The sequence below is a fragment of the Thalassophryne amazonica genome, chromosome 1, assembly GCF_902500255.1.
Source record: "Thalassophryne amazonica chromosome 1, fThaAma1.1, whole genome shotgun sequence".
Lineage (NCBI taxonomy): Eukaryota > Metazoa > Chordata > Actinopteri > Batrachoidiformes > Batrachoididae > Thalassophryne > Thalassophryne amazonica.
The window spans coordinates 139,476,787-139,489,403 of NC_047103.1; the positions used below are offsets into that span (position 1 = coordinate 139,476,787).

Consider the following 12,617-nt stretch of genomic DNA (forward strand, 5'->3'; position numbering starts at 1 on the left):
ATATATATATATATATATATATATATATATTTGCACTGAAATGTAACAAGAGTGAAATCAGTTCACTTTGACAGTCATTCAAAAACTAAACCAAAATTCTAATCCAATTATATTTATTTTGCAAATCTGATCGGTTAATCGTGTGAGATTTCTGACCATAAAATATCGCGCTGACAGTGGCCAAATATTTGACCGTTTCACATTTGATGTACAAGGTCTTTTAGAAAACTATCCTACCTTTTTATTTTTTAAAAAACTATATGGATTTGAATGACATACGATTACACCAATCATGCTTGAACCCTCGTGCACATGCGTGTTTTTTTCACGCATGTCGGTGACGTCATTTCCCTGTGGGCAGGCCTTGAGTGAGATGTGGTCCCGCCCTCTTGGCTGAATTCCTTTGTTTCATTCACACGCTGCTCGAGAGGGCGCGCGTTGCTTTATCAAAATGTTTTCTGGACCTGTGAGGAATATCCCAGTGGACACTATTCGAGAAATTAAGTTGGTTTTCGGTGAAAAGTCTAACGGCTGATGAGAGATTATGGGGTGTTTCTGTCGGTGTAAGGGCTTCCCACGCAGCGGGACGTCGTGCAGTGCTTCCAGGCGCCGTCGTCGGCCTGTTTCGACCTGAAAACATCCTAATTTAAGGCTTAATTCACCCAGGACGTCGTGAGAGAACAGAGAAGATTCAGAAGAGGCCGGCATGAGGACTTTATGCGGACATTCCACTGTTTAAGGACATTTTTTAATGAAAGACGTGTGGGCAAATTCGCCAAGTCGTTTCCGTGATGACTCAGTGAATCTGTGTGCGCCGCGTCAGGAAAACACCTCCGTGTTGAAAACCATTTGTAAAATTCAGGCGGCTTTTCCGTGTTCTGACTGCGCTGCTATGCAGATGTCAATAATGGCACTGAGAGCGAGAGAAACAACTCTGTTGCTACGGTAAGCTTTGCCGACTGACTTACTTACAGAAAAATAAACCATGCAAACAACAGAATTTTATTAGAATGGGAATAACCCCTTGTTTCTGATGATTTACAGATGTTAATGCTGGATTACGGTCACAAATATCCGTTTTAAAACAGATATTTGTGACCGTAAAATCCAGCATTAATGTCCACAAATCATCAGACGCAACTGGGTTATTCCCTAAATACAAGGTGAATAAATGGTGTATATAGCAACAGTTTTCCCCAGTGGACACTTTTTTGTAGTGTAATTACAGTTACTACATACAGTAAGTAACTGTAGTAATATACTACACTTTATGCACAAAGTGAGTTCACAATAGCCCTGTCCACTATTCGAGCAAATCAAAGTGAATACATAATGGTTTCTTCTAACTGTCACAGTAAATAATATACTTATTTCCTATCTATATACATTTTATACATTTTTTTAAATAAGTTACATAATGCACAGGTAAAAGGGGTACAACAAGAGTCTGTTACAGTATGGCTTTGTGAAAGTACAGTACAATTACAATATTGTAATTCAGTGAACAAGGACTGCCTTTCAGTATCTAACTCATCTTTTGCATCTGAGTCCTATGGAAATTTCATGTCAAGTCCAACTGTAACCAGTCTATCACTTATTTTGATATGTATCCACATCTTGTGTTCAAATACTCTGGCTATTTAAACAAGATGCAAGAAAACATGATGACTATTTAGATCTCTAGTAACCCCTGGCCTCACTCAAAAGCATAAGAATGAGCCTCTACTTGCTAAGCAATGTTTTAAGAGAGCGGGTAAGTGCGTTCGCAATGGCCGACATGGTGCTGGAGTGCCGGAACAAGGCTTTTACACTGTTCTCTCCTGGTGCTCCCACGGCGGCTGCCTCAGCTGCTTTGAGCAAACAGATATAGTTCATAACAACCTCATCAACCTTTGCCACAACCTCCCTTTGTTGGTGTGATGCTGAGGGTCCAAGTGCCTTCACTAGCCACATGCAGGCTTCACAGAGACAGCATAGTACCTGGAAGCTACAGGTAACAGACAGCAGCATCTCCTTTGGACTACCATGGGCCTGTGCCATCCTCCGGCATGCCCGGCCTAACTCTTTTGACTCAACAGAGAGTAGCTGTTTACACTGGGATATGTTCTGGATATGAGGAATCTGAGCACCACGATCACAGCGACCTATACTGGATCTCACCAGTGCAATAAGCTCACTAGCATCACGGCGGGCATCTGTGAAGCCTGCAGGGAAGCTGTACATATGGTCCTTGAGTGTGTTGATACGGGCCAGGCGATCACTGAAGCTCATACTGTTGAGGACCTCTCCATATATCTGCTCCCCCGCTGAATCCATCGCTGACTCACATAGTGATACTGATGATATAGCACCACCTTCACTGTCAATATCAGTCCCACCACAACTCCTCCTTGGCTTCTCCCACTCAATTTCATCCTCTTCTCCCTCAGTCTTCCGCTTAAAGAAACAGTAGCTAAAAGGCCCATTGCATCTCCAGGGACTGTTGTCTAATTTTTGAGAACCCTTCATTTGTTTACCATCTTTCTGTAAAGGAAATACCACAGATGCCCTTCTTCTATCTGCCCTATTACCTGTTGACCAGCATGTCTGTGAAGATACAGAGCCTTGAGAGTAGCTCTTGGAAAGCCGTTTCCTTGTTGGCCTACGTTGGACTTTGGTCTCACCTTGCTGGTGCACAGGCTGTGACAAGAGTTGTTGGCTCCGACTTCGGCTGGGCTTCTCAAACAAAACCTCCATACTTCCAGAACAGGGAGTTACATTGCTGGCACTGCGCTTGAGTTCCCGGCCTCGTTGAAGGCTATTGCTGTAAGGAGCTGTTTGTGGCAGGGTTGAAGTATGAGCCTGAATGTGGTTCTGAGACTGCCTGGACTGCGAGGTGTAGATGGAATCATTTGTGCATGCTGAGTTGCTGGAAGTGACCTTAGGTTGCAAAAATACAGATGCAGGAGGAGGTGGCGGTGGTGGAGTAGGTGGAGATTGCTGTTTTGGAGTTGGTGATGTAACATGTACTTGAGTGCCATTAGATCCCTGTTTGATAAAAGCTGAAGGATGGTCTCCTCTTCCTAATGCGAGAGTGTTTAAATCTGATTGTTGACCAGTTACACTGGAGGCAGATAAAAAAAGTGAATCGTTAAGAAGAGGATGAGATGACTGTCGAATTGCATGCTTTGCCCTCTGTTCTGATTTAAACCCGTCATCTCCGCTCCCACTAGGTTGGCTCCTTGACCTAGGTGGAAGGCAGTTGGTGGTATTCCAAGCCTCATGTTCTCCACCTGTGATAAATCCTTCATCATGGTTTGTGTAGCCATCTCTTTTACACACTGATTGGAGGTCCTTTGGGTCCATACCACCCTGGTCTAGCTCACCTTCAAGACCAGAAAAAGAGCTTCTCCTCTCACTGGTAGCTCGTCTCAAATCTACACTCTCATTTGGCTTCTGAGCATGCAAGTCTCCTTGACTCCCCTTGAGTTTGGCAGGAAGTGTGGATGAATGATACAATCTGGTATTTTTATTTGCCAGCTGCAAAGTGGCTGAACCCTGGTTAAGTGAATTAGGACAAAGGAATGGGGAAGATATGGAGGAAGGCATACACTGACAGCGGCCAATTGTGTTGCTCCTATTCTTGACCATCTCAACAAGCTGAGGATTACTTGTGATGTAGCGCCTAGTGTCCTTTTTCACTGCACCTCCCATGCCTGCACCATGCAGCTTCCCTCCTTGATGCATCTGGCTGACTGTTAGATAGTTTATTAGCTGCCTGTAGGCCTCACTACCTTCTTTCTGATTCAGCCCCTTAGAAGAAGCCTGCTGTTTTGCTTGCAGATCATTGTGGAGTCTTTTGTTTGCACTACTTGTGGTTTCTTTAGGCATAGATGATGTTGTGGACAATGGGTGGCATGGTTCAGCTCCAGCAGCAGGGGGATAAATGTTGGGCAGCATTTTCCGTAGCAGGGCTGGGTCTGCATGTGGGTGGATATCTTTTGCCTGAATGCTCTGTCCAGGGATGCTGTGGATGGTTCCATGTTTGTTATCTTCATAATTTAAGACCCTGAGTAATGAAGAGGATGAACTGGAAAGTGGATGCCTTTGGAGATGAGGGTGCTTTGATTCAACTGGACCACATCCAAGAGGTGAACCACTTGGAGTTGCACAGACACTACTGTTTGTGCTTCCACCAGCATCAAATGATGAGGACAGAGAGCCCTGTAGTGAACTGTGGACTTCTCCTTGTAAACCTGAAATTCTTTTGGCAAGATGGTACTCACACAGCCGTGCAACACTCTGCTGCCTTGCTATTGCCTGATGGTCACTTTGTATGTCTGACCCCTTGGTTGAACCCCCTGATCTGGAATTTTTGTTAGGAGACAACAATGATGCCACAACAAGATGCTCATCTTGCTCAACAGATACAGCTCCATTTTCAGTACGACACTCCCCTAAGTTGGCAGCATCTAAAAGGTGATCGGTGATAGCAGGAGTAGGGCGGGGGCTTCTGTGCCGCTCTCGAGGAAGGCTGTTCACTCCAAGGCTGTCAACGACAGATGTTTCTCCTAAAAAATAATTCTGTCTTCTTTGACTTTCCCCTTGTTTATAGAATGAAGGGTACTGGTCCATATTAGAAAGGCTAGCACTGCTACCGCTATTGCCACGGTGCCCTTCCCTTGTGCTAAAGGTGTTATACTTCCCACCAGAGTCTGCAGACTTTTTCTGATGCTTGCCTCCTGGTGTGGTGGAGCTACAGCGTTGGACAGTTGAGGAAACATGAGTCTGGGACTTTAACACCAAGTTGCAAGCTCCTGATGAAGCAATGTCAATTTGGGGACTCCGTCTGGGAGGAATCACTGGAGGCTGGAGATGCCGTGAAGGGTTATGGGGTTTCTTCTGTAATGATGCTACTGTATTAGGTGAGACAGGGAATTCAGTTTTTTCCTCAAGTAAAGGTTGGTACCCTTCTCTAGTAGCCACTAGAAGATGCATACGACTCTCAGTAAGCCTATGAGTAGCAGCCAGTTCACAGATTTCAGTCATCTCTGAGGAGTTGGTCTCATTGCCAGAATCTGAGGAGGACTGTGGACTAAAGTTTCGAGATGTATAGACACCTTGAAAAAGATACAAAAAGGACAGGTCATTCAAAATAGTTTGTGCATTGGCAATGATTTAGAATGCAGAAATTAGTAGTTTGAGTTTACTACTGAGACTTGAAATCCCACAGAGCTAACACAAGAGTATACTTCAAAAGATGTGAAACAAAATAATGAAAGAACAGACTAAACATGTGTCCAGTGTAGTCCATAAGAACTGATATTTGTTTTTTTTGTTTTTTTCAGCCACTCCATGCCAGTAAGAAACCAAAATTACAGTAGCTGTGAATTCCATAACTCTGGAATGCAGAGAAACAGATGTATACCAATACCTGACATTACAAGTGCTAGCAGAAAGAAAAGTTACAGGTGGCAGTAGGTCAGTTTTCTTGAGAACTCCCCCCCCCACACACACACACAGGGAACAAGAAGAAATTGTAAATTTGTAACTCTATTAACAAGATTGGTAACCTACCTTGTCAGGTAGCTAGCTAGTTTCAACATGCTAGTGTTAGTAACAATACCAATAACAGTTGAAACATTGAATAATTCAAGAAAATGTCATCAGGGTTCATGAAAAACCCTTGTAGAGAAAAACCCTTGACCCTTGTAGAGAAGAACGTCTCTACAAGGGTCAAGACAGAAGTCAGACTACCAGAGCAAGAATTTTAGCTGAGGAAGCTTCTGCGATTTGAAGCGAAACGTCCTCGCATTAAGCAACCCAGTCCAGTCGAAGATTCAAGCTTCTCTTCTACGGAAACCACCTGGACAACTGAGAGCCTTCACAGAAACAACATACACTGGCTACATTGTCAAGGTGTGACAGGGCCTTTGGCAGGAGCGATACTCGACATGGCTGCCGTGTCTGAACACAGGAGGAGAACTCCACTGGTTGCATTTCTAAAGATACATATTTATTAACACTGTGCTTTTCAATCTTATTTAGAGATATCTGACGTGAGTCTTTTTCTGATTACACAAAGCAACCCAAATTGACGTGCTGGCGTAAACCCAAGCATGAATTTAAGTGGCCACAGGCGGAGCTGATTGGCCTTCAGCTAGCTAAAAGTTGGTCCCCAAGGTTATGTAATGATATTGAATAAAATGGCTATTAATCTGTCGCGCTGTTTTATAATGTACTTTGGCTAAGTTTACTTCTATCAGCTTTATCAGTGCCAGCACAAGGTAAAGACTTGGAATAAATGATTTTTTAATCTTGTATATAATTTTTTAAAAGATAGCATTGACTGCAGTGAAATATGCCCCTTAATGTTAACCAGAAATAAGAAGTCCTATATAGGTGCTGGTACTTATCTTTGCATTTCACAGTGTGAAGTGCATGAGAGCCTACAACTCCCTATGCATGGGGCACTAGTCCAATGCAGGATACTTCCCCTGCCAAATGCAATACCCATTTACAGGTGGGTGGACAGGATTCATGCAGATGAAGTGTCTTTTCCAAGGACATAGACTGGCAGCATGAGCCAGAATCAAACCCAGGCCTACATATTGGTAGCTTAACTGCTTATTCTATTGAGCTACATGCCTGCCAGTGTGAAACAGAAGACATTAATAAGAACATTGTTGGACTGCAATATATTTTTTTTTACTTTTTGATCAAAACAAAGGGAACACAGATCGCTTGCAAACAGACCTGGATTGCTGCAATGCGGTGGTGGTGGAGGAGGTCTCTGTTCAGAGACAGACATTGCCTCCAGGACCTGTAGTGTGTTCATCACTGCATTCTCCAGCTTTTCTTCCCCTTCTCCACTACCTCCACCATCCTCCTGCATTGAAATTGCATCAATTAGGGATACTGGGATATCGTCATCTTCATGCATGCTTTGTGACTGTCCCTCTTGGGCTGCATCCTCATCTGAACTGTCCTGAAAGCCTGGTGGTGGAGCAGCAATTGCAAGGTTGAGCGTCTCCAAAAGGGTGTCATCTTCATCGTCATCAAGGCCATCATCTCCCTCTGGAGGAGGAAGTGACGTCAGGTCAATAATGTCATCAGAAGAACCAGAAAGTGTGAGGAAGGTAGCTTTGCTGGCTGCTGTTGCTGGTCCTCCTCCTCCTTTGCTGTAGTTTTCATTGCCACCTTCCTGGTCATCACCCACTGGAGTGCCACCTGTGGAGTCTTCTTCACAGGATGCATCGTCATCATCCTCTGCATAGTCTGTTGTTTCAGGATAACAGAGATGTTTTAGCAATGGCTCCTCACTGCATTCCTGTTGTCCGATATTACTGTAGACGTGTGGCTGACCACTATACTGAAATACGGTGCTGCTGTGCATGAGGGGTGCTCTGTGCTCAAGCACATCAGGACTCTCCAACAGTCTTTCATAACATACATTCTTTGATTTGCTCAACGGTGGGTTTCCCCCAAAAATAAATGATACTTTGGCACTCCGAGGAGAGTCTTGAGGTTTGTGCCTAGTTGAAGGTGGTAGTGGAGGAGGCACTGGACTTTTCTGTTCTTCGAGGTCTTTGTCATGATGCTCCGATTCATGAAAGTAAGCTGAGGTGTTATTTTCTCTCTGGCCAGTGTCTGAATATTCTTCACCCCTGTAGACATCCCTCTGGGTCTGTATTAGCTCCTCGCAGTCCCCCAAAGATGTGCTGTATGGCCACTCCAGGACATGATCCTGACCTGCACCAAAGCAAAGTTTCACCACTATTTTATATTTGAACAGTTTGTTTCTTGCATGTTTCATCTTTTTTATATTATATGTTGATTACAATTGAAAGAAAAGCCCACAGTTTGCTGGCCATTTGGAGACTCTATTTCAAAGCACATTGACTCTTCTGCTGAAGTGTAAAATACGTATGTGCATTTGAATAGGGTTGGAATGACTAATGAAAATCAATAGTGAGCTTTGTTAGGAGCCATTTGTTGAAAATTATCTGACTTCTCAGGTACTGGAACTTAACAAATCTATGACAAACTTCAACCATAAATTAATGTTCAAATTTTAGCAGTAAAACTCCACATTGACTTAGTTTGAGAAATAAAACTACAGAACTACAAATACCAAACGTACAGTGCATTCGGAATTTTGTTATGTTATAGCCTTATTCCAAAAAGGATGAAATTCTTTTTTCCACTTCAAACTTCTACACACAATACCCCTTAATGACAATGTGAAAAAAAATGCTTTTTAGAGATTTTTGCAAATTTATATTAAAAAAAACCTGAGAAATTACATGTTCTTAAGTATTCACAGCCTTTGCCATGAAGCTCAAAATTGAGCTCAGTTGTATCCTGTTTCCACTGATCATCCTAGAGATGTTTCTGCAGCTTAATTTGGGGGTAAATTCAGCTGATTGGACATTATTTGGAAAGGCACACACGTACAAGGTCCCGCAGTTGACATGTCAGAACACAAACCAAGCATGAATGAATGAGCACAGTGGCATCCATCATCTACAAATACAAGATGTTTGGCTCCACCAGGTCTCTTCCTAGAGCTGGCCACACATCCAAACTGAGGGATTGGGGAGAAGGGCCTTAGTCAGGGAGGTAAACAAGACCTTGATGGTCACTTTGTCAGAGCTCCAGCATTCCTCTGTGGAGAAAGGAAAACCTTCCAGAAGGACAACCATCTCTGCATCAATCCACCAATCAAGCTTGTATGGTAGAGTGGCTAGATGGAAACTGCTCCTTAGTAAAATGCACATGGCAGCTCATCTGGAGTTTGCCCAAAAGCACCTGAAGGACTCTGGAGAGACTTTAAAATGGCTGTGCACCGACGGAGTGTACAGCCTGATGGAGCTTGAGAGGTGCTGCAAAGAGGAATGGTCAAAACTGCCCAAAGATAGGTGTGCCAAGCTTGTGGTATCATATTCAAGAAGACTTGAGGTTGTAATTGGTGCCAAAGGTGCCTCAACAAAGTACTGAGCAAAGGATGTGAATATTTACTTACATTTATTACATATTTATTATGTAATATTTCTTAGTTTAACATTTTTAATAAATTTGCAAAAATAAAAAAAAAATGTTTTCATGTTGTCATTATGAGGTGTTGTGAGTAGAATTTTGAGGGACAAAAATGAATTTACTCCATTTTGGAATAAGGCCGTAACATAAACTGTGGAAGCGCTGTGAATATTAGTTGGGTCCTAGATCCTTATAAATGACTATGCTGCTGTCGTCCCAATCGTACTTTTGAGTCATGTGGTCTGCCTTGATTCCTGTTCTTTAAAATGAATATTTATGTACATTTTTACAAATTTATTATGTAATTTTCTTCAAAATAGATCAATTTCAGGCGATATTGATTACTGAATTCCCCAATGCTACAGTGTGTCAGATTTTGGGATGTTTATTAACATAAATAGACCATACCATTCATGACCAGATGTGCATTAGTGTGTAATTACCTGCAACAATGACTCAATAAGCGTAGAGTGAGCCCTTCATATTTATATGGGAGTGGGCCCCCTAATGGAAGATGTTATGTTGCACCACCATGTTGATACAGTAGCCCAAAGGGGACATACTTACTCCACCTTTTATATTTTGCAGCTCAGCCATAAGACTGAATAAAAAACAAGAGAAATCAATCGTCACTCCCCCATACACCATCTACTGGCTGCTACTCCACAATATGTTTGAGAACCCTCATATTTGTGTAATAGTGGATCATGCATGTTGCTTATCACAAGAGAAGGCAAGGGAGCACAAATCCCCATGTGAAAGAAAACAAAATCATGACCGGCAATGGCAGAATGATATTTGCAATCTCATCAGTTAGAACAGAGGTGCTCAAGTTCGGTCTTCGAGAGCTACCTTCCTGATACTCTTAGTTGTCTCCCTGCTCCAACACACCTGAATCCAATGAAAGGCTCAATAAAAGCCTGCTAATGAGCACCCCTGAATTAGAAGACCAAAAATCCTACACACTGAAGCTTCAATTGTACCACATCGAAATGTGTATCCATTGAGTTTCACCATGCATTTCATTTATTCAGACTTTTCCTTCAATTTGTTACGTCTGTAAATTTTTGAATTCAAAAAATATATCATCTCACATATCATATTTAGTTTTGTTTTTTTTTCTCCCAAAGAATTGTGATCAAAATTGTGCCCTCTGTTATCAGCATGTCTATTGTCACACATATTTATTGACTCACTTGAATCATCTCCACTGATGCTGTTGCAGTGGGCCATACTGAAGATAGATCTCCTGGAGTCCACTAGGAGGCGGTAATAGCCTGCTGTAAGACAGGCCAGGTTCATTGCATCGCTTGATTCCATGATCAGTGTGATGGGCTGAAAGTAAGAAGCAAAGAAGAGATACACGTGCTTTACTCTGTCCACATATTTTAACTTGTTTGTCAGAGAAGCCTGCACTCACTCTGACATCCAGTACATGCAGCTCCAGACGGACGTTGGTTTCATCTTCTGTGAGGATCTCGATGCGGTTGACATGGCTGAAGTCGGCCAGGAGAGCCACGAGGTTGGTCCGGGTGTTGATTACATGACTGATGCCGTAACGTGGGCCCACCAACAGTGTCACTTCTGTCTGTTTGTCTCCTTGCTGCATAATGTGTAAGATGGATGGATAAGAAATCATTCAAAATCAATCAACATCATCAGGGTTCACGTAAAAAAATAAAGTTTTCATCAGAATGGCAGAGGCGCGCTAAACCAAATGTACACTCAAGTTTATTCTTAAATGTAAATGTAACTGAAGTTTTATTTTGTAGAACAAATGGCCTTACCAAAAGGAGTGATTTGAACTCCCTCCCTCCGTACAGTCGGAGTTCACTAAGGTACCTCAGGTAATGGACCTTAGCCTGCAAAGCAGTCAGCTGCACAGAAGAAAGTGAAAGTCAGCATTCCTTCTTATTTAGACCCTTGCAGCCGCAATATCACATCAGCGCTGTGTGCAAATTTTCATTTCAGTCTTTTGTAAACCAAATACTTCAGGTGCTGCTAGGTTTAATTTGCAAAGTACCATCTCCAATGAAGAATGCATACATTCATAACCCGAAGTATTATGAGTTTTCATTGTGTATTTTTTCTAACGTGCAGCAGAATCTGATTTTCTATGCATAGCTGCCCCTTAAATGTGATTATACTGTGGGAATGTAGCTCCTGTAGATGCTTTTCATGTTTTTTTTTTTTTTTTTTTTAAACAAAAGAAAAAGCATAACAGGAGGTACAGACAGACAAACGATATGACTAACATACAGCATGACTCACAGACAGGCATCATTCCAAACAGTTAACAGAAGACATATTATACAACACAGACCCGAGGGGTATGGGAGGATTTATTGTAAACTGAAGTTCTTTACCAAGTTTATTGTCTTTATTGCTTTTTTGTTTGGTATGTTATTTAAAGTTTTAAGGTAGGTGTTGATTTCAATTATCCATAGTTTAAGAGGGGGTTTAGATTGGCTGAACTTAGCTTTGTGTATGTGATATTTGCCAAGTAATATGTATAGGTTTACTAAATATTGTATATTTTTATTTTTATATTCAAAGGAGGTTATTACATTATGATTGGCTGTTTTAATTCTATGATTAGTGTTATTATGAATAAGTAACTCCAGATTAAGCCAAATATCTCTTGCGAACTTACACCCATAGAATAGATGTATTATTGACTCTTCTTCTATACCACAAAAACAACATTTGGGATCTACATCTGTAAATTTGGATATAAGCAAGTTTGTCGGCTAAATGCGATGTAAAGTTTTCCAGTGTAGTTCTCTAATTTTATTATAAATACAATATTAAAAAGGGTGTAGCCATATACTGTATGTTTCCAGTTTAAATCGCTGTATTGAGAGCTCCAATAAGATTTACAGTTGGGTATATTCCTATTAGAATTTTGAATTGTATTCCTAATATGTTTATTGCTGCACTTTTGGCTATTGAAAGGAATCCCATCAATCATTATTGAGCCTATGGTATACTAAATTTCCTTTTTCACATGTGCCTTCATCAGTTCTTTCAGTCCACTAGGAATACTTTTCACAACATAGTTAAATTCTTTAGAAGTGATTGGAAATTGGTGAATTCTTAAAAACATTTCATATGTAAATATTTTACCTTGATTGTCAACTATATCTTGAAGAAACATGATTTTTCGCTCTATCCATTTAGGCATAAAAAGTGTTTGATTCCGTGCAGTGATGTTTTCACTATACCAGATAATACATGTGTGTGGTGAAAAATTGTGCTTGTAGCACAGTTGCCATGCTAAAAGGGCTTGTTGATAGAAAGCACACAATTTCAGGGGCAGTTTAGTGACATTAAAGTTACATTGCAGTAGGAATGGAAGACCTCCAACCTTTTCAAAAATATTGTTGGGAATAAAATACCACAAAGAGTCAGGGTCTCCAATGCATTTTTTTGATCCATTTGATCTTAAACGTATTATTTAGAACCTGAAAGTCTAAAAGCTCCAGTCCCCCTGACTCCTTGTGGTTAGTCAGTATAGTTCGTTTCACTCCATGCTGTCTATTCTTCCAATCAAAATTTGTGATTAACTTATTGATTTCATCACAAACAGGTTGCTTAAC

At 41.4% G+C, this 12,617-nt stretch overlaps 1 protein-coding gene across 2 annotated transcripts in view; it reads right to left on the reverse strand.

Moving 5' to 3' along the window:
- Positions 1 to 1,212: 1,212 nt before the first annotated feature.
- LOC117514918 (FERM and PDZ domain-containing protein 4-like) overlaps positions 1,213 to 12,617 on the reverse strand; it is a 200,343-nt gene continuing 188,938 nt past the window's right edge. For both annotated transcript variants that reach the window (XM_034175499.1, XM_034175492.1), the window contains 5 exons: positions 10,806 to 10,895; positions 10,439 to 10,621; positions 10,215 to 10,353; positions 6,736 to 7,731; positions 1,213 to 5,099 (listed from right to left, as the gene is read on the reverse strand). In XM_034175499.1, the coding sequence (XP_034031390.1) occupies positions 1,723 to 5,099; positions 6,736 to 7,731; positions 10,215 to 10,353; positions 10,439 to 10,621; positions 10,806 to 10,895 (4,785 nt within the window). In that variant the 3' untranslated portion in view covers positions 1,213 to 1,722. The remainder of the gene's footprint in view (positions 5,100 to 6,735; positions 7,732 to 10,214; positions 10,354 to 10,438; positions 10,622 to 10,805; positions 10,896 to 12,617) is intronic.